The 25733-nt window shown below is 40.3% G+C and overlaps 1 protein-coding gene across 2 annotated transcripts in view; it reads right to left on the bottom strand.

Annotated features, from left to right (window-relative positions):
- The window catches only part of THOC5 (THO complex 5), a 1209707-nt gene that overhangs the window by 42983 nt on the left and 1140991 nt on the right, over positions 1-25733 (bottom strand). For both annotated transcript variants that reach the window (XM_044068466.1, XM_044068467.1), the window contains one exon: positions 7796-7911. In XM_044068466.1, the coding sequence (XP_043924401.1) occupies positions 7796-7911 (116 nt within the window). The remainder of the gene's footprint in view (positions 1-7795; positions 7912-25733) is intronic.

The following is a 25733-nucleotide window of genomic DNA, read 5'->3' as shown; positions in this document are numbered from 1 at the left end:
GGGCGAGAGAAAAGGGGGTGGTTCAGTATTATAGCGTGCTGAAATGGCAGAAGCATGAATTTTAATAGATGAGAAGGATATGCCCTTGTGGAGCATTTCTGTTAAATGCTGAAGAATATGAAGTAAGCTGGGCACAGTTGTGTCCATCTCTTGAGTCTGGCTCCAGGAACAGAATCTTTTCCACTTTTCAGCATAGGATTTTCTAGTACTAGGCCTCCTTGCCTCCAGAATGACATCTAGCACCTGCTTACTGAGGGATGCTACTGGAGAGCTGAAGGAGTTAGTCAGGCTGCAAGGTTCAGGGATTGAAGCTGAGGGTGCAGAATCTGGCCCGCCTGCTGAGACAGCAGGGAAGGTGTCTGAGGTAGGTGCCAAGGTTCCAGCAGTGGTATACTGTGCAAGAGGGGGTACACCAGTGCTGGTGTGGCCAGTCTGGTGCAATCAGTATTGTCCTTGGCTTCTGTTTGATTTTTAGTAGCACCTTCGAGAGGAGAGGCAGAGGGGGAAAGGCATAAACCGAGAGGCTTTCCTAAGTAAAGGACAGGGCATCCACTTTCCAAGCTTGATTGTGGGAAGTGTTTGTGCAGAATTTGTCCAATTGGTAGTTCTGAGGGGAGTCTATCTCTGGAGTCCCCCATTTGTTCCTCAATAGGTTGAATATTTTTGGTTCCAGTTTACATTCGTGTGGGTCCATGAGATTTCTGCTTAGGTCATCTGCCAGTGAATTTGGTTTGCCTGGCAGGAATTGAGCTTGTAGGTGCACTTGGTAGCTCAAGGCTGTGCTTCACAGAGCCATGGCCAGTCTGCAAAGGGGGTACGAGTGGGTTCCCCCCTGCTTGTTTATGTGCCACATAACTGTGGTGTTTCTGTCTTTACCAATCATTGTCCTGGAAGAATGTGGTCTTTGAAGGCTGTCAGGGAATTATGTACAGCTAATATCTCTTTTTGGTTGATATGCAAGGTGCATCTGTCTCGGGTTCCATTTGCCTGAATGCACTGCCCTGCCAAGTGAGCCTCCCATGCATAGTCTGTTGTTAGGGTTGGGTGGCATGGTGAAGGGGAGCCCCTTGTTGTGGTGGCAGGCCTCTGCCCACCAAAGGAACTATGTCTTTATACAAGGAATCATTAATTTCAGGTCCTGAGAATGCTGGCACCATAAGCTTTTTAGATACCATTGTAGTTTCCTCATATGCTGTCTTGCATATGGAATTAGTAGAATACAAGAGGCCATGAACCCTGGGGCTTGCAGATAGTTGGGTCTTTGTGGCCAGCAGTTTGAAGTAGGCTGTCAAACAAACTTGTTTCTCTGGAGTGAGGAAAGCCATCTGGGAAGCTGTGTTAAAGTTTGCTCCCAGGAATACAATCTGTTGGCAGGGTACTAGGTGAGACTTCTTTTTGTTTATGGTGTACCCCAGTGAGGTTAGAAGTTTCTTTATGAATGCCAGATGTTTTAATAGCAAGCCCTGATTTTCTGCCTGAATCAGACAATCGTCCAAGTATGGGTATATTTGAATATTTCTCTGCCTACAAAATGCAATGACTGGAGCTAGACACTTTGTGAATACCCTGGGCGCAGTAGATAAGCCAAAGGGAAATGCAGAGAACTGACAGTGCATGGAGCCTGCCCTGAAGCGTAGGTATTTCCTGCAAGATTCCCTTATTGGAATGTGCAGGTAAGCTTCCTTTAAGTTGAAGGTTGCCAACCATGCATCTTTGCCCAGCATAGAAAGCAGCTGTTGAAGTGCTAGCATTTTGAATTTTGGGATTACCAAAAAGGTGTTTAGAACAGAGAGGTCCAGGATAGGATGCCAGGAGCTGTCTTTTCTGGGTACCAGGAAAAGTCTTGAATAAAAACCTTGACCCCTTTCTTCTGCTGGGACAGGTAGAACAGCTCTGATACTTAGAAGAGAGAGAACCTGCTGTTGAGCCTCTGCTCACTGATTTGGGGGTAGGTCTGGCCACCCGTTTGGGGTTGGTAGGGTGTGGAAATACAATCTGTATCCTTGGGAAACTATATTTAAAACCCATTTGTCCTGGGTAATGAGTTCCCAGTTTTTTTGCATGCAGGGCGAGCTTTCCTCCTAAGGGAGCAGGCAGTTGAGCAGGGCTTGGAAGGGTTAAGGTTAAGTCACTGTGGCATTTTTCCGTAGGGGGGAGTCTTACTACTTCCTGGTTTGGAAGTGGAAACCCCCCACTGCTTAGGCCTGTGCGTAGCCTGAGACTGTAACCTAGGTGGTCTGCTGTTCCTGGGTTTGGACTGAGAAGGCCTTGAAGAGGCTGGAAAGGACCTATTATTTGAAGGCCAATGCCTACTACATTTGGGAGGCTGTACTTGTAGGAAATCTTTCACAGTTTGCATAGATTTAGCTTTTTTCTCCATCTTTTTGAGGACTTATTCTGCTTTGTTGCCAAACAGGCGGTCTTGGTTTAAGGGAGCATCCAGTAATTTAGCTTTAACATGATCTGACAAGTTTTGCTCCTTAAGCCAAGCATGCCTTCTAAGTACAGACCCAGTGACAACAGCCCTACAAGATCCTTCTAAAGAATCAAAACCGCATTGCAAAGTATGTTTACCAACTTGTTCAGCAGAATGCATTAAATCCTGTAATTCTTTGTGTTCAGCACAGTCAGGAATCAACATCATTTTCTGTTTAAGTAGCCCTATAATATGCTGTTGGTACTTTTAACGCATGAAACTGGTAATTTAAAGCCCTAATGGCCAAAGTAGCAGAAGTGTGTACCTTCTCACCCCATCTGTCCAAGGCTTTAGAATCTCTATCAGAAGGCGTAGTAGTTTTGGCAGCAGTAGCCTTAATGCCCTTTGGCCCTTGGGAAATGGTCTCTGGATCCGCAGTAGGATTCTTGAAGAGAAAACTTGTGAGAGTCAGGCACTCTGTAATACCCGTCATGTTTTCTGGGAGCGGAGGTAAGGTGTCTAGGGACAGGCTAGATTCCAAGAAAGCATCATCTACAACATAGACAACAGAACAAGAGGGATAGCTAAAGGCCTATGCTGAGGAAGGAGTAAGAATTCCCTAAGCCTCTTTTTAGAGTCAGAGTAATCCTGGCTTTCCCAGAGGAAATGCTCCCTAAGAGTGTGCAAGGTTTCACCAAAAGAAAGATCTTCTGGAGGGGAAGCAGAGGGAATGGAATCCTCTGCATCAGAATCCTCATAGGTAGATAAGGGCAAATCCTGGTAATCAGAAGAAATAGAAATATCAGAATCCTGATCAGAAGAATCAGAAGGAAAATCAGTTCTAGGTCTCTCAGAGGGAGAAGGCTGGCTTCCCATAATTAAAGTAATAAGGTCTTCAGCCATTCTAAGCATTTGTTTTTTAGGCATATGGGCCTGACCATGCAGTTTGGATGTCGTTTTTTTAGGAGTGGGTCGAGTTTTAGGCCTGGATGAAGAAGATGGTGCCGGTTTAAAATGCAAGTTTGTAAGCCTGAATACACACTCAGAAGTCGGTGCCTGCACAGCGGCTCCGGACCCATCCAAGGTAGAGACATCTGTAGGTTCCATAGCTGAAGAAGCATCTCGCGGCATACCAGACTCCGAATGGGTCTCAGTACAGACCTGCGAATCTGAAGTAGTGGGTATCAGGGGTTGCAAAAGTGCCTCAGTGAGTACTGGTGAACTAGCATCTAGCTTAACGGAAGCGTCGTCAGCAGTTTTGGACCTATGCGGTCTGTCTTTATCCTTACATTTTTTCGGAATATCGGTAGTCGGATGGCTTACCGAAGCTATTTCTGGATAGTTATACAGAGTACCAAAATAATTTTCTGCAAATATAGACAGACGATGAATAGTTAGGGGGCTGAATAAGGCACAAAACTGACAGCGAGGGACGTCGTGGTCTGTGCCCAGGCAAGGAATGCAGTACGAATGAAAATCTTTATGAGGTATTTGCTTTCCACAGGTAAGACAACTGATAACTTTTACTGACATCGATTAAGAGCAAGAAAAAGGATCCCCAATGGCGTACTTAGCTTTTTTGAAGACTTTGGTTCTGAAACTCGAAAATGAAAATTTCAGGAGTCGGCCGACCAGCACTTGCGAACTCCTTCTGCTTCGGGCACCACGAGGCAAGAAAGACCGATGTAATGGCGTTGGCTGCATGTTATATACCCCTGACGACCTGACATCATGGAAGAAGAGACCGCATCCGACGCAGGAATCTGACTTTGATATTCAGGCCGGCTGAGGGCTACCTGCAGGCAGGTAACCCAAATGTAATAACTGCACCAGTGAAACACGAAGAATATCTAAAAGGAAATAGCAGACATCTGTGCAAAATGAATACAACTCAAGTGTCTCAGTTTGAGATGAAAAGGCATTATCCAGGGCATTTTACAGTTTGAGGAAAGCACAGAGAATACCTGAAGATATGTCTCAATAAATACTCAGAGAGATGTTCTCTTAAATGGGACATCAACCAGACTTGTCACAAGAGTCAACAAATTATAAGTTACAAGGTCCACAAGTTATAAATACCATCCTCATCTATGGTAACAGCTCATGCACATTTGCCAACTGTAAAAACTAATGCTGTTAAAATAATGAAGCAATGCAGTTTGACAATGTTTAACACAGCACTACCTATACCAATATGGACCCACATTCTTTCACCAGTCAAAAGCACTTACACAGATATCATGCTGACCTACTCGACTGCAAGACTATAACTATAAATAAGAGTATTTCAGACTATAGACTACAATTCTCCTAATCTACCACTTTATGGCTACTGCTAGGTAACTACAGTCCACTGTAAGAAAATGCTATTTTAATCCTACACTGAGTAGACTAAAGAAATAACTGCCCACTGCCCTTTTTTTTAGCTAAGTGAAAACCATAACGTCACTATTTTCCATTATAATCTTCCTTCATCAGGGCTTCTGTAAATTTCATTTTAGTGTAATTCAGGGTGTTGAGCTCTACAAAAATATCTGCAGTACATCAGCAAGCAAGTCTTCCTAATTTTATAATACTGCTGCCTGACATCTACATTTTTACAAATTAATTTTGCTCTCTCTACTTACTCCCTCCAAAAGTAATACGCACTTGCTTATTGCATTACTTACAACAGTGAGTACTCTGCTCTAAGAAAACAGGGTGTATTTGTTCATTATATGTTAACATTCTAGTATTTACACTTCTACATCTGGTTTCTCGTATGTTACCTTTGGTGCAGCTTTATGCCAGTACCTTTCATGCTACTCAAGAGTACCAGTTCATCAAGTGGTTAGCTTTCCTGTATATTACTGTATGATCTGGAAAGTAAATATGTAGAGCTGGCAGCACATACCTTGTGCTAACTTCCATTACTTTTTAAACAGAATGTTAAAAAATCCAGCTATACGTAGACTGAGGAGGACTTCATGTCCCAAAAGTTAAATCCGTGGTTGCTTTGGCCAGCCAAGAATGATAAGAATCACTGTTCTTTTACAGCAGGAGCACTCGAGTTTGGAGGAAAATAAAACAGACTGCTAAATGCACGTCCTGAGAGGGCATCCGTGCCTTGTCCTAAACACCAGAAACTGTCAAATGCAATGGATGACATACATCTCTGCCATTCCAGTTTAAACACTTATCACACTGCCAACAGTCCCAACACAACCACACAAGAAGTAAAGTCATTTAACCATTTGGCTAAATGTTGGACATGTACTGTTCATAACCAACAGTGAAGACTACTGCACATCTTTACTGTTGTTTTGTAATGCTAACAGCAAAATAACACCGCCATATTCTGAGTGTTCATCCAGAACTGAAACTGACTCCTCACCGAGGAGTATGCAGAGTTAAAAAGTGTTTAACAACAGTTAGCATGTCCAGCTGCTGCACTCGGACTCCTCTCATAATGGACATTAGTCTACCATCAACGAAAGACACAGGATAGATTGTCTAACACCTCTTGGGGCATGTCTTGCATAGGATTTGGCATGTGTGCTCATTCCACATTAATGGAGGGTTTCTCTCATATCAGTGACTGTTGGTGCCACTGGATATGGGGTGTAGATATGTCAAGTCATGTGGACAAATCCTCCATTACCCACTTCAAAGTGATGGTATGACCTTTGCAGATGAAATTTAACCTCATTAAGAGTGGTCTACATTTCTAGGAAATAAGTTACTAAATCTTGCATCTCTTGGTGCTGTGTGTACAAAAACACCAAACTCTGCAAAGTGCTGCAGCATACACCTCACCTCTGTTGCCAGGTGGTACACTGCAGGATCCTCAAGAGGTGCCTCTACATGGATCATCTCCTTCCACACTGCTAGATGTTCACAGGAAAGTGATTTCACATATTATAATTTACCTGTGACACATTCCCAACAGCTGGTTCCCTACCAGGCTGTCAATTAGGTATTGCTTGGATACAGAAAGCTTGCTGCTAGTACTGCTTCTTGGGGAGGGTTACTGCTAGTCGGTTTCATATATGTTAAACTGGAGGCCATTCTGCATTTAGGATTACTAGTTCAACATCTACTTAACTTCTGGTACTGTCAACTTTAGCTACAACACTGAAAGGCTCAGAATTACAAGCAGTGGTGTTTCTGTCACCTAATATTTTGACAAGGAAACCCGTTTAGCCATTATCCTTCCACGGCATCTAAACACACAGCATAAAAACAGACTACAAAAGACAGTGGATCTCACGTGATAACCTACAGTCTGGAAAATTTGAAATGGTCACCATCAAAACCCTCCAAATGGAAGACTTGTGTAAATGTCAACCAACAAGCCAAATGCAAACTAAGACAAAAAAAAAAAAGTCAAAACAACACTGGATACCAACACTCATATACTAATGTAGGTAACCTTCACAGCAATTCTTAGGCAATGGGAGAGAAGGCCTATTGTACCCCATTTGAACAGTCCTTTACTGGGGAAGGGAAATGAGCTTCTTTAAAGCAGGTTTGCAAACTACAGACAATGGTATGCAACTTTCTCCTATGCTTTTTTTTCTCCCTGTCTCTATGAGGATGACAAAGAGTTTCATTTATTACATTTATCTTTCTCTAGCAAGTCATTCAAGAGACTACATCACCAGGACAACTTTGTCTTGCTGAGGTCTTAGCAACTATAAGATTTTACATTGCAATCTTGCTCTAAATAAAGGGGTTGACAGGTATTTAACCAGTTTTGCAACTTTGCGACTATAACCACAGTGGAAATAAAGGTACAACCTCTTTTCATGAAGAAAAATCCTGCATCAAAAACAGCATTTTAGCTCTAGTGTGCTTGCATGACTAACAGCAAAAATGAACACTCCTTAACAGCTATTCATTTATGAAACACTGGAAGGGCTCATTGCCAAATGGGAAATGCTTGAGATCCATGTGCTGGATGGATGTCCCTTTGTGTTGGACATTCTCAAAGATCCTTTGTTCAGCTACAAGTCTCCCCACTCTCCCTTAAAACCAGTTCTGCTTACATAAAGAGGAATTAACATGGACACCACTGCACTACTACAGGTGAACATGCTTGACTGTAACCTCCAAAGTCCACATATACTGTCAAAGAATAAAGCTAACCTCAAGACATGACTTGGGTATAAGCAGACTAGGTGGTCATTGCTACTGAGCATATTAGATGTTTTACTTAAAAATAACAGAAACCAGCTACACTGGGCAAACTGTACTGATACACTTCCAGTACAACGAAGTCCAACAAATCATACTTCATTGCAAATAATTCTATTTGCTGCTTTGAATTATGATAAAGAAACAGCAAGACTTTTTGAATCATTACCCAGTACACTACTGGATATGCTACTCAATGCTCACCTTGACATTGTCATCAGTTTTGCTTGTTCTTTCACTTTTCCAGTCCAGACACAGGCAGAAAACTGGTGGAATGGATGAATATCCGGGATTCATGGCTACTGCAACATGAAGTTTAGCTAAGAAATTAGATAGAAAAGGAAATGAGCTTGAGCACTTTCATAGGGACTTAATAATTTTTAATTTTCGAGTAAGGCACTTATGCACTAAGTGAACACTAAAAACAAATACAAGCAATATGTACAAAAGTACAGTTAATAAAACTATAGTCAGAAAATACCATCTATATTATACACACACACATACATGCACATATGGATCTATGTTAGATTATCAAAGTTCCGAAACTTTGAAATTCATATGGCTGAGACCATATGATCAAAGTTTTGAAATGTTGAATATTAAAAAAATAAATAAATAAATAACTAAAAGAAAAAAATTCTATTTTTAACATTTTTTGCAGAGGGGCAAGCTCCCCACAACCCCTTCTAATTAAATATACTAACTCCAAGATCGCACTACATTGTGGAAAAGGGTAAATTTCCTGTTCTGCGCAGTACCGTGATCGCCATTCAAAACATTCGAAGTTCCAAAACTTCGATCATGTGATTCTGACCATGGGAATTTCAAAGTTTATATATTTACATACACACACATATATACATATATATATATATATATATATATATAAACACAAAGATTTGCAAGGTGTCTGCACACTGCATTTGCCAAAATTGCCTGGGTCACAAACAGGTCATGTGAAGGTTTTTTGAGTGGCGGAATTGTCAAATTTTGCATTATCGAATTTAAAATAAGTGGGATTTGGGAATAATGCAGAAACTTTTTTGTAATGAAAGTTTCAGCACTGGGGTTTAGTGTGTGTATGCATGTTTGTGGTTTATGGTTAGTCGGGGCTAGGGAAGAGAAGAGATGTTTTGGTTTGACTGGGTTGGTGTGTTTGAAGTTTGTGTACATACCTTTGTGAGGGTCTCTCTTGTCTAGAGGTACTGTTTGAGAAAGGGTGTTTTATACCCTAATGTGTAGAGTTGGATTCAGGAGTAGAGGTAGGAACATGGTTAGGTTGCACACATGAATAAGGTGGTGTAGTGGACAAAGTCCCACTAACCCTAACCCTAGTTCTGCCCAATCCGCAACCCTATACTTACACCTTTTCCGCTAATAGTACTGCTATTGAGATTTTTTTTTTATTTACTGTAACTGATCAGAAAAGGAAGAAAGGTTTCCTGTAAGGATTGGTTTAGTCAGTCAATGAAATGGATTGCCATTGAAAGGTTAAGATACAGACAGATTTGTTAAATGAAATTTGTCTCAGCGATTTACATGCACAACAGTAATATACTCACATATATGTGCACATATTTTTTCTAACCTTATTTGATTTTTTTTCCCACAGGATCATAGGAAGTTACTAGGCTATTGGCCCTGAGGTCCTTATAAGCCTAGACAGGAATTTAGCCCATGTTCCAATAAGTCAGCACCGGGCTGTCAGCTCGACACCGTAAAAATCCACTGCCAATCATTAGGGGACTGGTGATCTGCTGTGGCAACATATAACCCGGAAAAGCCGAAAGACTTTTTTTCCCCAACAAGTCAGCACCCTATGCCACTGTCCAGCAGGGACACAGGTGGAATCCCAGGGGTGTATTTTCTGTTCCCATCCAGTTATCCAGGTTGTGCTTAAAAAGGTTTAATGAGGTACTCAGCTTTACATGGAGAGGGAGTCTATTCCACAAAAGGGGGGGTCTCTGGGACACAAATCTGTCCCGCCAACAAGTCCTATTGATGTCACAGACCAGGTTGAGGTCACGCGTGCGGGTTAGTCGAGTTGATTTGCGGATATGCAGCAGTCCCATCATGTCGGGGTCTGAGATTGCTTTGTATGCCAGTCAGAGGTCACCTCTGAGGGAGTCTGTAGGAGACTGAGTAGAGGAACAGGGCATTTAGCCCATCTGTGTAGGGTAGATGTTTCAGGCCCTGGATTCTCCAGGTAAGGAGCCTCTGTGGTCCCTCCATCTGTTGCATGTGCTTTGTGAGGTACATGCCGAAAGGGGCATTGTACTCAACAGTGGGTCTTATAACGGAAGAATATAGGGATGTTATGACCACCTTGTCACATGATGAGATACCCTTACTAATGAGGTGGGGCATGTAGAAAGCTTTTTGTACAACGGAGGCAATACGGTGGTCGAAAGTCAATTTGCTATCAACCCGGGTGCCAAAGCTCCTCTCGACTGATTGCGTGCTTAGTGCCTTACTATCAATGCGATAATTTGTGGGGATGTCATTCTCCCCAAAAGAGATGATGATACATATTTTGGTATTCAACTTGAGGCCATGTTTCTGGCACCAGTCATTTGTTTGGGTGAGACTCTCTTGGAGGATGTCCACATCACTAGGGGGAATTGATGACACCACCCAGCTTGCAGTCATCCGGAAACCTGGTCAGCCATAGCCCACTAGATTTGTCCTGCAACTCTGAGAAATATATCCCACACAGCAGAGGCCCCAAGACTGATCCCTGGGGTACACTGCTTGTTACGGGTCTACTACTTGAGGTGGCTTCCCCTATTTTGATTAAGTGGGTTCTATCAGTCAACCAGTTTGTTACCCATCTGGTAACATATGGATTGATGCTTAGCTGAGAGAGTTTATCTACTATACCTGAATGAGGAATAGCATCAAAGGCCTCGGCCAGGTCAAGGTAGGCGGTGTACACAGTTTTTCCCTCATCTATGGCCCTGGTGACAGTCTCAAAGATGACGACCAAATTTAACAGGCATGACCTCCCCTTGACAAAACCAAACTGTGTAGGATCAAAAACCAGAAATGCTGATGGAATGAGTGAATTCTCGTTACTTGAACCACAAAAATATTCACTCAAAAACGGTTCCAAATGAGGGTATGAGAGCAGCAGTGAAAAAACACACAGTAATAGTCCACTAGGAATATAAAGTCACCACACCAGAGACGCTTAAATGATTACCACAAGTTTAATAACGCTTAAGCCAAAAGGACATGCGTTTTCGAGCTCCTTCATCAGAAATACTTTAAAATATAATCAGTACTGTTTATATACACCAGTGCAGTTTATTGAATGATTGAATAATACTTTAATTGATTCTGATAAAAACGTACTTGTCCTGAAGCTTAAAACTAAAAATTGCAAACATTCTTTAATTGCATAGTATTAAAAGATAATGATAAAAACATTTTAATCCATATATCATAAATATTAAAAATGAAGCTTTGTGCTAAAAGACTGGTTTAAAAATCAACCAACTACCTCTAAAATATTGTATTTATGTAATTACAATACTTTTGAAAGGGGTTTGTAGTATATTGTTGTGTTCTTTGTCTCCATCTAGTGACCAAAATATGAATTATAGTTTAGCTGCTCTTAGTTTGAGAACAGGTACAATTGACAGCACATCATTCAAACCAGGCTCCCTGGTAGCATCCAAAACTATCTGCCAATATAGTTCCCTGTACTCTAGTTTAGTTTCCCACATGCCACCCCTGATTTCTTTAGGTACTATTTCAAGTACAAAAAAATAAAATGTTGAATTAACACATTTTTGAGAATGTCGAAATAAAGCATTTTTACTATTCCCCTTTTTAATTTCATAAATATGTTCATAAATTCTGGATTTTATTTTTCGCTCTGTTTTACCAACATAGAACGAAGAACAGGAGTGGCATGTGGCAATATACACAACCCCTTGTGTATTACAATTGGCAAAAGCCTTACTCGTAATAGTTTTGTTACGGTCAGGAATATCTAAAAATGAGCCAGTTTGAATATACTGGCACTGTGAACAAGAACCACATTTGAAAGTCCCTTTTTGTGGTTTTGAAAGTTCACAGTGCCTGTACCACCATATTCGAAGATGTTTTTTAAATTTGTATCCTTTCTGTATACAAATTTAATAGGTTCCTTCTTCACCCCTTCTAAGTCTGTAATTTCTTGGAACCTTTCCCATTCCCTGTTTAAGACCCTTTTGAGATTAAAAGAATCCCCGGTGTAGTCCATAATGTATGCTGAAGAAAAATTACTATCAGTATTGGAAGGAATTGATTCAACAGTTGTCTCTGTTGACATGGGATTAATATTAACATTGGATTCATATGACCCTAAAATGGGTGAAAATCTGTCCTTCCTACCTTCTAACACTATTTCAAACACTTCATCACATAAAAGGATGGGATAACCCCTTTCTTTAAACATATCCATGATAAACTTGCTATCCGTCAAAAAATCCATATCCTCAGAAGTCATTCTACTAGATCTTATTAATTGGCCCTTTAAAATATTTTTCTTTTGACCAAAAGGATGACCACTGGAAAAGTGTAGGTAGGAATTGGAAAATGTCGGTTTTCTGTATACCTTGGAAATGAAATGATTGTCCCCCTTTTTTAGCAAAACATCCAGATAATTACATTCATCATGACTAATGGTATATGTGAAATCCAAGAAATTAGTACTATTTTTTATATATTCCAAAAATTGGTAGAACTTTTCAAGTGTATCTATCCAAAAAATAATAATATCGTCAAGGAAACGCTTGTATAAGACCCAAGAGTTACTAAATTCACTAGAAATAATATATTGTATTTCCCACCAGGATAATACTATGTTGGCGTATGTTGGGGAGCATTTTGCCCCCATAGCCACTCCTTTTTCTTGCCTGTAAAATTCACCATGGAAAAACATATAATTATTTCTTAACACAGTTTCCATAAGAACCAGGCAAGTCGTGGATGTATCATTATTAAACTCTCCTTGATACAACATGTATTCTTCAAGCCATGCTAAACCCGTATCATGTGGTATACTACCAAAAGATCTACTATATCTAAAGTAATAAAAATAATATCTTTAGAAAATAAATTTGGCGTGATATGTCTCAAGAAGTCCCAAGAGTCTTTAAGAACAGTAGTACCCTTGTTAGATAAACATTTTAATTTTACATCCACGTACTTAGCCAAGGGAGTTGTGATGGAGCCCTCAGAAGCCACAATCAATCTTAGTGGGGGATCACTGGGGTCTTTGTGGACCTTAGGGATTCCAAAACTGAGGGTACCCTTGGATTTGGATTGTGGAGGTAGTTGAAAGTGTCCAAATTAATGCTGCCCTCCAGAAGTAAATCATTGAGTATGATATAAATTTTACTTTTGGAAATATTGATTTCATTTAAGGAAACCTTAGAGTAGTGGGAAGTATCATTTAAACACTGTATCATTTTTGATTCGTATAATATAGCATCCATCACCACTGCACCCCCTTGTCGGTTGCATAATTCTAATGTTTCTGTTGTTTTTTAAAAACATTAACAGTTCTTGTTCTTGTTTAGTTAAATTTGAAGTAACATAATGGGAGCGTACTGTATTTCTAATTTCTCTCTCCATTACACGTTCTAAATTCTTTAATTGAGGATGTAACGGGGGATTAAAAATACTTCTTTTCTTCAGTTGTGTCTCATAGTTTGGGTTGGTAAAATTAGTGGGTTGGTTACCAAACATAATACTTAAGTTTTGTTTTCTTAAGAACAATTTAAGATCCACTATGGCTCTAGGAATGTTAGTCTTCCTTAGTGGAATAAACTTGAAACCTTTTATAAATAACTCTAAAAGTTCAGTAGTGGTGTCCAAAGAACTATAATTGAAAAGTTTATATTGTTTAAACTCAAAAACATTTGAACTCTGTTGTATAATATCTCCCACCTGTGTCACACCCTGTAGTTGTTCCTTGGGGGGTGGTAAGGTTTGTTGTAATACACTGGTGGTCGATTCCGTATCCTGTTCGACCTGCGTGGTGGGGGAACATATTCTAAAGGGAAATCCAAATCTTGTATACCATCCTGGCTATGGTTAGAAATATCATCACCATTGTTGTTAATACAATCAGAATCAGTCACTACTTCTCCTTTAAATGTGTTGTGTGGTTTAGGTTTGGGATACGCTGTCCCTGACTGATAAGCTTGAATGTCCCTCTCCATCTTTGAAACCTTTCTTTTCATGTTTTTAATACACTCTTTCTCAATATTGGTAAAAATGCTATTATAAATCACCCTCTCTGTTTCTACATTATACAACAAATCATTAGTGATTTTAGTATTGACTTGTGTTATTTTGCCAACTAAATGTTCTCTAACTCTGTCATTTTCTGCAATAATGGCCTTAACAATATCTAATCCACAGTTATCAAAGATTTTTATTAGTTCTTGGTGAAAGACAGAATTTTCTTCAACTCTGTTTGGATACTTACACACCCGTAAGCCTTTGGGTACAATCCCCTTATTAATACATTCCTGTAAATAGGTAGAATCACACCCCAACCTTTCATACTTGTCCACATAAAAATATAAAATATCCAAATTTTCCTTATAAGACACAGAAGCTGAATGGTAATTGTCAGCTTCACTGTTTGCAAAATGCATACTGAATTTTTTATTTAAAAACCCTTGTAAATCAAAGGGATTAGTAGCATTGTTAAAGTCACCTTGTTTGCGTGTAAAACGCTTGTCCCGTTGACTTTTTGGTTCCGCAACTGGTGAACAATGTCCGTGGGTGTTGTTTACACCTTCTGAAGCTCCGGTACGTAAAAGTCTGGGGAACTCATCAAAATCATCTAGATTCAGTACATCGGAATTTACTGCTGGTCGAATGTTGAAATCACAGGCTGTACCTTCCTCTAGAGCTGTTTGAAAAAAACGCTCACCATTGCGAGCTGCTTCCGAACCAGGAAGTGAATTGGCAGTCCTTTGCCTTACGGGAACAGTTCCCGTATTGACTGTACGTTGATCAGAATTGTTGAGACATTGGTTGACTAAAGCTGATAAGGTAGAACAAACAGGGGTTAAAAGCTCAACAAGTTGAGACAATTGCCCGATGACTTTACGTAATTCACCTTTTTCTACCATAGTAGACTCGTTGCTGTTCTCTGCCCCTGGAGCCTCGGCCATCAAATAATGAACAAAAACCAGAAATGCTGATGGAATGAGTGAATTCTCGTTACTTGAACCACAAAAATATTCACTCAAAAACGGTTCCAAATGAGGGTATGAGAGCAGCAGTGAAAAAACACACAGTAATAGTCCACTAGGAATATAAAGTCACCACACCAGAGACGCTTAAATGATTACCACAAGTTTAATAACGCTTAAGCCAAAAGGACATGCGTTTTCGAGCTCCTTCATCAGAAATACTTTAAAATATAATCAGTACTGTTTATATACACCAGTGCAGTTTATTGAATGATTGAATAATACTTTAATTGATTCTGATAAAAACGTACTTGTCCTGAAGCTTAAAACTAAAAATTGCAAACATTCTTTAATTGCATAGTATTAAAAGATAATGATAAAAACATTTTAATCCATATATCATAAATATTAAAAATGAAGCTTTGTGCTAAAAGACTGGTTAAAATTCAACCAACAACCTTAAAATATTGTATTTATGTAATTGCAATACTTTTAAAAGGGGTTTGTAGTATATTGTTGTGTTCTTTGTCTCCATCTAGTGACCAAAATATGAATTATAGTTTAGCTGCTCTCAATTTGAGAACAGGTACAATTGAGAGCACATCATTCAAACCAGGCTCCCTGGTAGCATCCAAAACTATCTGCCAATATAGTTCCCTGTACTCTAGTTTAGTTTCCCACATGCCACCCCTGATTTCTTTAGGTACTATTTCAAGTACAAAAAAATAAAATGTTGAATTAACACATTTTTGTGAATGTCGGAATAAAGCATTTTTACTATTCCCCTTTTTAATTTCATAAATATGTTCATAAATTCTGGATTTTATTTTTCGCTCTGTTTTACCAACATAGAACGAAGAACAGGAGTGGCATGTGGCAATATACACAACCCCTTGTGTATTACAATTGGCAAAAGCCTTACTCGTAATAGTTTTGTTACGGTCAGGAATATCTAAAAATGAGCCAGTTTGAATATACTGGCACTGTGAACAAGAACCACATTTGAAAGTCCCTTTTTTGTGGTTTGAAAAGTTCACAGTGCCTGTACCACCATATTCGAAGATGTTTTTTAAATTTGTATCCTTTCTGTATACAAATTTAATAGGTTCCTTCTTCACCCCTTCTAAGTCTGTAATTTCTTGGAACCTTTCCCATTCCCTGTTTAAGACCCTTTTGAGATTAAAAGAATCCCCGGTGTAGTCCATAATGTATGCTGAAGAAAAATTACTATCAGTATTGGAAGGAATTGATTCAACAGTTGTCTCTGTTGACATGGGATTAATATTAACATTGGATTCATATGACCCTAAAATGGGTGAAAATCTGTCCTTCCTACCTTCTAACACTATTTCAAACACTTCATCACATAAAAGGATGGGATAACCCCTTTCTTTAAACATATCCATGATAAACTTGCTATCCGTCAAAAAATCCATATCCTCAGAAGTCATTCTACTAGATCTTATTAATTGGCCCTTTAAAATATTTTTCTTTTGACCAAAGGATGACCACTGGAAAAGTGTAGGTAGGAATTGGAAAATGTCGGTTTTCTGTATACCTTGGAAATGAAATGATTGTCCCCTTTTTAGCAAAACATCCAGATAATTACATTCATCATGACTAATGGTATATGTGAAATCCAAGAAATTAGTACTATTTTTATATATTCCAAAAATTGGTAGAACTTTTCAAGTGTATCTATCCAAAAAATAATAATATCGTCAAGGAAACGCTTGTATAAGACCCAAGAGTTACTAAATTCACTAGAAATAATATATTGTATTTCCCACCAGGATAATACTATGTTGGCGTATGTTGGGGAGCATTTTGCCCCCATAGCCACTCCTTTTTCTTGCCTGTAAAATTCACCATGGAAAAACATATAATTATTTCTTAACACAGTTTCCATAAGAACCAGGCAAGTCGTGGATGTATCATTATTAAACTCTCCTTGATACAACATGTATTCTTCAAGCCATGCTAAACCCGTATCATGTGGTATACTACCAAAAAGATCTACTATATCTAAAGTAATAAAAATAATATCTTTAGAAAATAAATTTGGCGTGATATGTCTCAAGAAGTCCCAAGAGTCTTTAAGAACAGTAGTACCCTTGTTAGATAAACATTTTAATTTTACATCCACGTACTTAGCCAAGGGAGTTGTGATGGAGCCCTCAGAAGCCACAATCAATCTTAGTGGGGGATCACTGGGGTCTTTGTGGACCTTAGGGATTCCAAAAACTGAGGGTACCCTTGGATTTGGATTGTGGAGGTAGTTGAAAGTGTCCAAATTAATGCTGCCCTCCAGAAGTAAATCATTGAGTATGATATAAATTTTACTTTTGGAAATATTGATTTCATTTAAGGAAACCTTAGAGTAGTGGGAAGTATCATTTAAACACTGAATCATTTTTGATTCGTATAATATAGCATCCATCACCACTGCACCCCCCCCCTTGTCCGGTTGCATAATTCTAATGTTTCTGTTGTTTTTTAAAAACATTAACAGTTCTTGTTCTTGTTTAGTTAAATTTGAAGTAACATAATGGGAACGTACTGTGTTCCTTATTTCTCTCTCCATTACACGTTCTAAATTCTTTAATTGAGGATGTAACGGGGGATTAAAAATACTTCTTTTCTTCAGTTGTGTCTCATAGTTTGGGTTGGTAAAATTAGTGGGTTGGTTACCAAACATAATACTTAAGTTTTGTTTTCTTAAGAACAATTTAAGATCCACTATGGCTCTAGGAATGTTAGTCTTCCTTAGTGGAATAAACTTGAAACCTTTTATAAATAACTCTAAAAGTTCAGTAGTGGTGTCCAAAGAACTATAATTGAAAAGTTTATATTGTTTAAACTCAAAAACATTTGAACTCTGTTGTATAATATCTCCCACCTGTGTCACACCCTGTAGTTGTTCCTTGGGGGGTGGTGGTAAGGTTTGTTGTAATACACTGGTGGTCGATTCCGTATCCTGTTCGACCTGCGTGGTGGGGGAACATATTCTAAAGGGAAATCCAAATCTTGTATACCATCCTGGCTATGGTTAGAAATATCATCACCATTGTTGTTAATACAATCAGAATCAGTCACTACTTCTCCTTTAAATGTGTTGTGTGGTTTAGGTTTGGGATACGCTGTCCCTGACTGATAAGCTTGAATGTCCCTCTCCATCTTTGAAACCTTTCTTTTCATGTTTTTAATACACTCTTTCTCAATATTGGTAAAAATGCTATTATAAATCACCCTCTCTGTTTCTACATTATACAACAAATCTGATCCCTGGGGTACACTGCTTGTTACGGGTCTACTACTTGAGGTGGCTTCCCCTATTTTGATTAAGTGGGTTCTATCAGTCAACCAGTTTGTTACCCATCTGGTAACATATGGATTGATGCTTAGCTGAGAGAGTTTATCTACTATACCTGAATGAGGAATAGCATCAAAGGCCTCGGCCAGGTCAAGGTAGGCGGTGTACACAGTTTTTCCCTCATCTATGGCCCTGGTGACAGTCTCAAAGATGACGACCAAATTTAACAGGCATGACCTCCCCTTGACAAAACCAAACTGTGTAGGATCAAGTGTCTGGAGGTTGCCAAAGTCCTTGTTAATGAGGTCCATGTTAATTAGGTCCATGATAATCTGCTCCATGGCCTTGCAGATTAGGCTAGTTAGGCTGATGGGTCTGTAATTTCTTTTTTGGTGCTCTCTTTCCCACAATGTGCCACGTGAATTCAAGAGAGATTATTAAGCCCCATCATGTCATGCAACAACTTCTCTGCAATTACTTAGAATGAGAATGGTGGTACTCATAACTACTACTTACTCAATCTCTTGGGGTGTCTGTAACCTTCCACTGAAACCGTGATCTGTGTCCTTTATCCCAGTTTACATATAATGCAATGAGTCCTTTTTTCTTCAGATATATCATTGCTTAAACTGGATTTCTCTGATAAGTTCTTCCTCACGCAGTCTGTCACTGGTATCCAGTTTCTTCTGTCTGGGTCTAAGCAAAAACAGCTTTTAATTCTCAAAGACCTAACAGGTTTATGACTCCAAAGCGAGGTAAGGGAGGTAGGTGAAATGACAGCACCCAGTAAAAAGAACTGTGAATCTCTAGAAACTCAATATGCTCATGATCCCAGAAGGAGGGAAAAGAAAGAATGGCTAGAAAAAAAAAAACTTACCATGTGAACATTTTCTTCATTAGAAACCTCTTAAGTGGGGTGAGCAATATCACATAACAGTCAAGGAAGAAATGAAAATTTCAGAGCTACAGGGCTAAAGCATCCCAGAGCAGACAGTAGATAAAATTCAAGATCAGGAGTAGAGCGGAAAACCAGGCTAGAAGGTATTAAACAGATGTCTTCCCCCTTTACTTTTACCTTCTGATGTACCCACATGATGAGAGGCAGAAGATGGGAATACAACAGGCTTCACTTCCATATCAGATTGAAGGTACCTGGCCTTCAGACTGGGAAACCAGATGCAAAAGATTTGCAGTCTGACTCTGTATTGGATGGGGGATGGGTGACGGTCCCAGCTAAGTCTATATGGGCAGACCACCAAAAGACAGACAAGGAGAAATGACCCCTGAATACCTCCAGACAGGAGCAATCAGACAACACATCAGGGGTTATGGTGCTACCCTCCAAATGGGAACGAATGTTTGCCCTACTTAGGCTATTTCCTACTGTTTTGGTAGGTGTCGCCCCTGAAAATCACCACTAGATCCACATCATTTTTCCTGGACTGCTGAAGCTGCTGGCCATAACTGTACCAGACATGATGGAGATTATTTTTCATTTGGCAGTCTCAAACCGAACACTAACAGTTATAATATTCCATCCTTCCCTCTCAGTTACTTCCAGTTCATTCTTAATCTGCAGCCTGAAAAGGTTTGGGTTATTCAAGCGGGCATTAAGGGAAGAGGATGCCAAATTCTTAGTAAAGTCCAAAAGGCAGAGCCAGCCATGAGGGCATACTGTAACCTCAGCACCAGCTGCCCTCACTGTGACATCAGCTGCATTATGGGTTGAATGCAAGTAGAGATTAGATATAGACAGAGGAGATGTGGGAGCAAAATTCTGGTGTGTATCTCGTTATTATTCTCAGTGTTTGTGATAAACCTGGCAATGATATCATGCTGGAATGTCACTGTGTAAAAGAGAAAGCTTAGCTCCTTAACAGAGGAAGTTGGGTATGTGTAGATCCATTTCCTGAAATGATCCAACTCTCTGGACTCCTTCTCTGGAGGATGGCTTGCTAGGCTCTATGGTGTTGAAGCCTTTTTCATGGCCACCTTAGTGACAAAATCTATAGCTGGATTTTAATCCAAATTCCAGTCTTTAGGACACTGAAAAATCCTGTTTTGTCTTCAAAGCACGGGTACCATGACCTCAGATTCCCTTTCCATGCCTCTCTGGAAGTAAGAGCCACTATTCTGCCTTGAGGGGGATCCACTCAGAAAGATAGTCTCATGCAGAACCTTTTCTGGTAATATGGGGAAAAACAGGATATATTCTCCCTTATAGGAGGGGATGGAACTGGGGACTCTGGAGGGAGTTAAGGTGCTTCCTCTAATAAAATCTCTTACCATGAGTTCCCAGTGTGGAGGGCTTCAAAGAAGATAATGAAGTGGTACAAGTCATACACAGACTCTGTCATATGGTTCTGTCATTTGTTCTCAGATCATCTGTTCTTCTGATGCAAAAGTTGTGAAGGCAGAGGCATCAACCTAAACCAATCTTGATATATGGCTAGCAGTACAGTAGGAGATGGAGGAAATTTATGCAGTGAAAGTTGAAACATCAGTATTGAACGTGGCCTCAACATCCTTGCCAGCTTGACGCCAAGGGACTGGCATTGACAGAAATGACACTCATTGAACTTCACTACCAATGCTTGAAAACCAAGACAGCCCCGGATGCCAAATGCAGGATCACAGCTCTTTGGATTAAGGGCATGTTGGCCAAAAAAAAAAGTTTAGCCTGCTTTGTAGTACCAAAGGAGTTGCAGACATTGAAATGAAAGACTGAACAGTAAGACACAGGGTAAGTTAGCATCTGACACACAAACTACTGATATTGTGGGTAATACCTACACGGAAAGGTCTAACCTTGTCCATGCTTGTGTCTGAATGGTACAAGCTGGCCTGAAAGAAATTCATGCTAAAACAGGGACCTCTCTCAAAAAACTTCTAAAATTTAATCTGATGGACAAATGGCCCTGATCTTGCACTTGTAGAGAAAGTAGAGTTGTGCACACTTACCATAAATGTAGATGTTAGAGTGTCTTCACTGTTGCAGTCATCATATTTGGGTTAACCCTGCCAGGGTAGCCCTCAGATGGCCTGAATACCACAGACTTAGTATTTCTGCGTCAGTTGTTCTAGCTTGAGGACTGACGTCAGGTCATCAGTGGTATGAAGGAAGGCAGCTGGACACCATTACATCAGTTTTTCTTGCCCTAACCGGTCAGGAGCCCCCAAAATAGGAGGCCAGGGTCTGGTAAGGAAAGGAGAACAACAAGGAAGAAAGGTAACAAAAAGAAAAAGGGGGAAGAAGGGAGGGAAACCAGGATTGCAACAGTGAAGACACTCGAACATCTACATTTATGGTAAGTGGACACAACTGTACTATGTTCTTCATGTTTCACTGTTGCAGTCATCACATTTGGGTAGATTCCCAAAGCTGAGGAAATGGGTGGAAGCAGTCAAGGAAACTATGGGCTGGCTAGCATGCCCTGCAAGACTGCAGAGGCAAAACCTGCCCTGGATTTGGAAAAGAGAGGCAGGTAGTAATGTTTGGTAAAGGTGTGAACAGATGTCCAGGTGGCAGCCTCCAGGATGTCCCTGTTGGGGACTCCTCTGAGGAAAGCTGCAGAGGTGGAGGCTGCTCTGGTGGAGTGTGTCCTGACCCCCTTGGGGGGAGGCTTGCCATGCTGTTTGTAGTAGAAATGGATGCAGTGTGCTATCCATTTAGAAATGGTTTGCTTGGAGATGGCTTTGCCCTCTCCCTGTGAAGCAAAGCTAACCAGCAGTTGATCAGATTTTATGAAGGGTTTAGTCCTATCCACACAGTATCTGAGCTGTCTGTGCACGTCTACAGAGTGCAGAATCCTTTTCTCCCTTGTTTTGAGGGTTAGGAAAGAAGGTGGGTAAATGGATGGATTGGTTGAGAGCCACACTGGACACCACCTTGGGCATGAAGGGGATTAGTTCTGAGGGATACCCTGTCTGCATGGAAGATGATGAAAGGTTCCACTGCTGTGAGTGCTTGCAGCTCAGAAACTCTTCTGGCTGAAGTGATGGCCAGGAGGAAGGCTGTCTTCCAGGAGAGAAATTTTAGCTCTGCAGAATAAGCTGGTTCGAAAGGAGGCAGGGTGAGCTTTTCCAAGACAAAGTTAAGGTCCCAAGCTGGTGTTGGTGCCCTTCTGGGGGGGCCTCAAGTTTTTAGCCCCTCTGAGGAACTGTTTGATGAGAGGGTGTGAAAAAAGAGGCTGCTCAGTGGGAAAATGATCTGAAATAGCAGAGGCATGAATTTTTACATATTGGAGAAAGACCACTGTGTAGAAGGCTACAATGCCTTCCACAACTTCAGACCACAAAACGAATATGTGAGAACCAAAGGAGGCAGTGTTGCTATCTATAGTAGAGATAAATTCACCTCCCAACTAGTCAGACTGGACAACTCCATGGAGTTGCTCCATGTTCAGATTACTGTGGGTAAGACCCCATTCAATTCCTACCTAGTTATAAATCGCCCTCCAGGGATCATGCTGCGCACGTGGCCTACTTGACCAAACAGGAGTCAATCCAAATACTGCCAAACACTCTGGTCATGGAGTATTTCAATTATCCCTCCATCAACTGGGATACCTACTCTAGCCCTAACTCACTAGTGCAAAAGTTCCTTTACTTTGTCATCTCAAATGCCCTGGAACAAGTTGTTCAAACTCCAACAAAAGGAACAAACATAACATGATAAACAGATGCACCATCGCAACTGTCAGACCTTCATTAGTTAAATTTGATCACAAATCAGTCGCCTTCGAACTGGCACTAACTAGAACTCACAAAGGGCAAAGTGAGACTAAAAAACTCCATCAAGGCAAACTATACCCTTCTAAGGGAAGGTATAACTGCATTCCAAGCCCCACCCCAACTTGACGTGGTAACTACACCAAAGCTTACACTAAAGCCCTGAAAAAATCATTTGTATAAGTATATAGATTCAGTTGTTCTAGAGATAATCAAAGACACAGCACCAAGTTAAAAAAAAAAAAAAAAAAATTCCGCCCTGGTGGACATCCAGCATCAACAGACTTTATAACAAATGCAAAAAGTTGCCATCTAAGAAAACTAAGGCGAAGCCCCAACAATGAAAAAGCACCCTCCTCAGCCTCAACAAGCAAATAAGACATTATTTCAAATCCTCTAATGGTAACTGAGAAAAAAAACAAGCAATCACAGCCAAGGATAATCATAAGGCCTTTTACAGCTACGTATGTAGCTTAAAAGGTAGGATCCAAGCATTTGCTGAACTAGCGACTAATGGTATCACACACACTGATTCCGCAGAGATAGCAAACCTGCTAGGGGATAGATCTGGTGAAAAATTCATTCCCTTATCCCCTCCAAACTTATCACAAACCATGTCCTCAGCTCTCACCCCACCGTACATATCCCAAAGAGCAGGTCATTAGAGCTTGTCTAAGGCAAAAACACAGCCTCTATGGGACCAGACAGCATCCCAGGCTATTTTCTAAACAAACTAAAACATGAACCAGTATCACCAGTAAGTACCCTGTTTAACCAAAGCCTAACTACTGCTTTGTTCCTGCAGAATGGAGAACAGCAACAGTTATCCCCCTCCACAAAGGTGGCTTAGCAACAGACAAGGGATTACAGACCCATAAGTCTAACCAACCTCATCTCTAAAGTCATGGACCTCATAAATAAAGACATAGGTGACCTCCAAACCCTGGATTCAAGTCAAACCCAACCTATTATACTCTGTGAAATTAACTTCTAATCTACAAAGATAGAAAATCTTTACGTGGAAATTCTTACACAGAGCTTTTTATACTCCCAACAAAGTTGCTAAAATACAATCATATGCCACTGTTTGTTGGAGATGCTCTATGGAATGTTCAGCTGACTCGGAACACATTATTTATAGTTGTATTAAAATTAATAAGTATTGGATTGACATGGGTAAACTTTGTCAAGATTTATTTGCAGATACATTTACTTTATCCAAACCCCTAATTCTACTGAATGTAAATGTCATGAATACTATGACGAGAAAAAAGAAGTTATGTCCTTACCATAACGTTCCATGTGGAGTGTTCATCTCGCCTTGGTTATTACACATGGGTTCGGAGCCGATCCTCGGCTCCATGTCGGCCGACTGCAAGCTCTGCATCGAGAAGAAGCTCGAGGACATCTAATACCCACAATCCCCCTCTGCCTTTACCTCAGATCTAGTTTGCAAGCAAACCAGACAAAAAGCACGCACACATGCCAACTATATACATAAAAGTACATATATACAAACATACCAAGAGTATGATAGTAACACTAATACTGCAACAGCAGAAGGAGAATACTCCAGACCAGGCACCAAATTGAACGTTCTTCCTAAGGGTGGGAAGGGTGGGAGTGTAATAACCAAGGCGAGATGAACACTCCACATGGAACGTTATGGTAAGGACATAACTTCTTTATGTGAGAGTGTTCAATCTCGCCTTTGTTCTTACACATGGGTAGCGTCCCTAGCTCCATGATCCTGAGGAACTCAAGGGAGAACGTTCTTGAGCACAGTGGAACCAAAGGTTGCCCTATCCCTAGAAACCCTGTCCACTTTGTAATGAGAGATAAATGTATGTGGTTTAGCCCAAGTAGCAGCCGCAAATAGTGTCTAAAGGTAAGCGAGCTGCGTGAGCCAAAGATGTAGAAACTGATCTGGTAGAATGTCCTCTGGGTTTTGCTGATAATGTTTGATCAGAAGCTTCATACACATAAATGATACAATCAGTTAGCCACTTAGAAAGAGTTTGTTTCGTAACTGCAAGACCCTTTCTGCTGTCAGCAAAAGCTACAAATAGTTGATCAGATTTCCTGTGATCTTTTGTTCTATCCAAATAAAATCTGAGTTGCCTATGGACGTCTAGTTTGTGCAACATATACTCCAATTTATTAGAGTGGTTTTTAAAGAAGGTGGGTAATTCGATGGACTGATTAATATTACTAGAAGAACAAACTTTGGGAAGAAAGGATGGATTAGTGCGTAGGGATACTCTGTCAGAATGAAAAATTAAATAAGGATGTTTGACGAAAGAGCCTGAAGCTCAGACACCGTCTAGCAGATGTAATGGCCACTAGAAATAATGTTTTCCATGACAAAAATTTCAAAGTGCAACTTGAAGCTGGTTCAAAGGGTGGTAACATCAATTTAGAGAGCAATAAGTTTAAATTCCATGGTGATGTCGGACTTCTGACTGGTGGTCTGATATGAAAAGAACCTTTTAAAAAGGCTTTACAAAGTCTGTGAGCCATAATAGGCGCACCACTTTCTTCTACATGATAGTTAGAAATGGCAGCTAACTGTACTCAAAGTAGCTGGGGAAGCTCCTTCATGAAATAATTCAGTCAAGAATTCTAAAACCTTGTTCAACGGAGCTGTAACAGGGTCCAACTGATGTGACTCCGCCCAGAAGACAAAACGTTTCCACTTACTGGTGTAAGTCTTTGTAGTGGAAACTTTATGAGAAGCTACTAAAATATCTTGAACCGCCGATGTAAGGGGAACCGACCTGGCTAGAAAGGCCGAGCAGCCAAGCTGCTAGATGGAGAGATTCTAGGGATGGGTGAGGAACTCCTGACGAGTGAGTCAGTAGATCTGGCTCTGGGTCCAGCATCCAAGGTCCCC

This window comes from Protopterus annectens, chromosome 4.part0 (assembly GCF_019279795.1).
Source record: "Protopterus annectens isolate FY-2018-M chromosome 4.part0, PAN1.0, whole genome shotgun sequence".
NCBI classification, from domain to species: domain Eukaryota; kingdom Metazoa; phylum Chordata; order Ceratodontiformes; family Protopteridae; genus Protopterus; species Protopterus annectens.
This window is presented reverse-complemented; position numbering and strand designations above follow the sequence as displayed.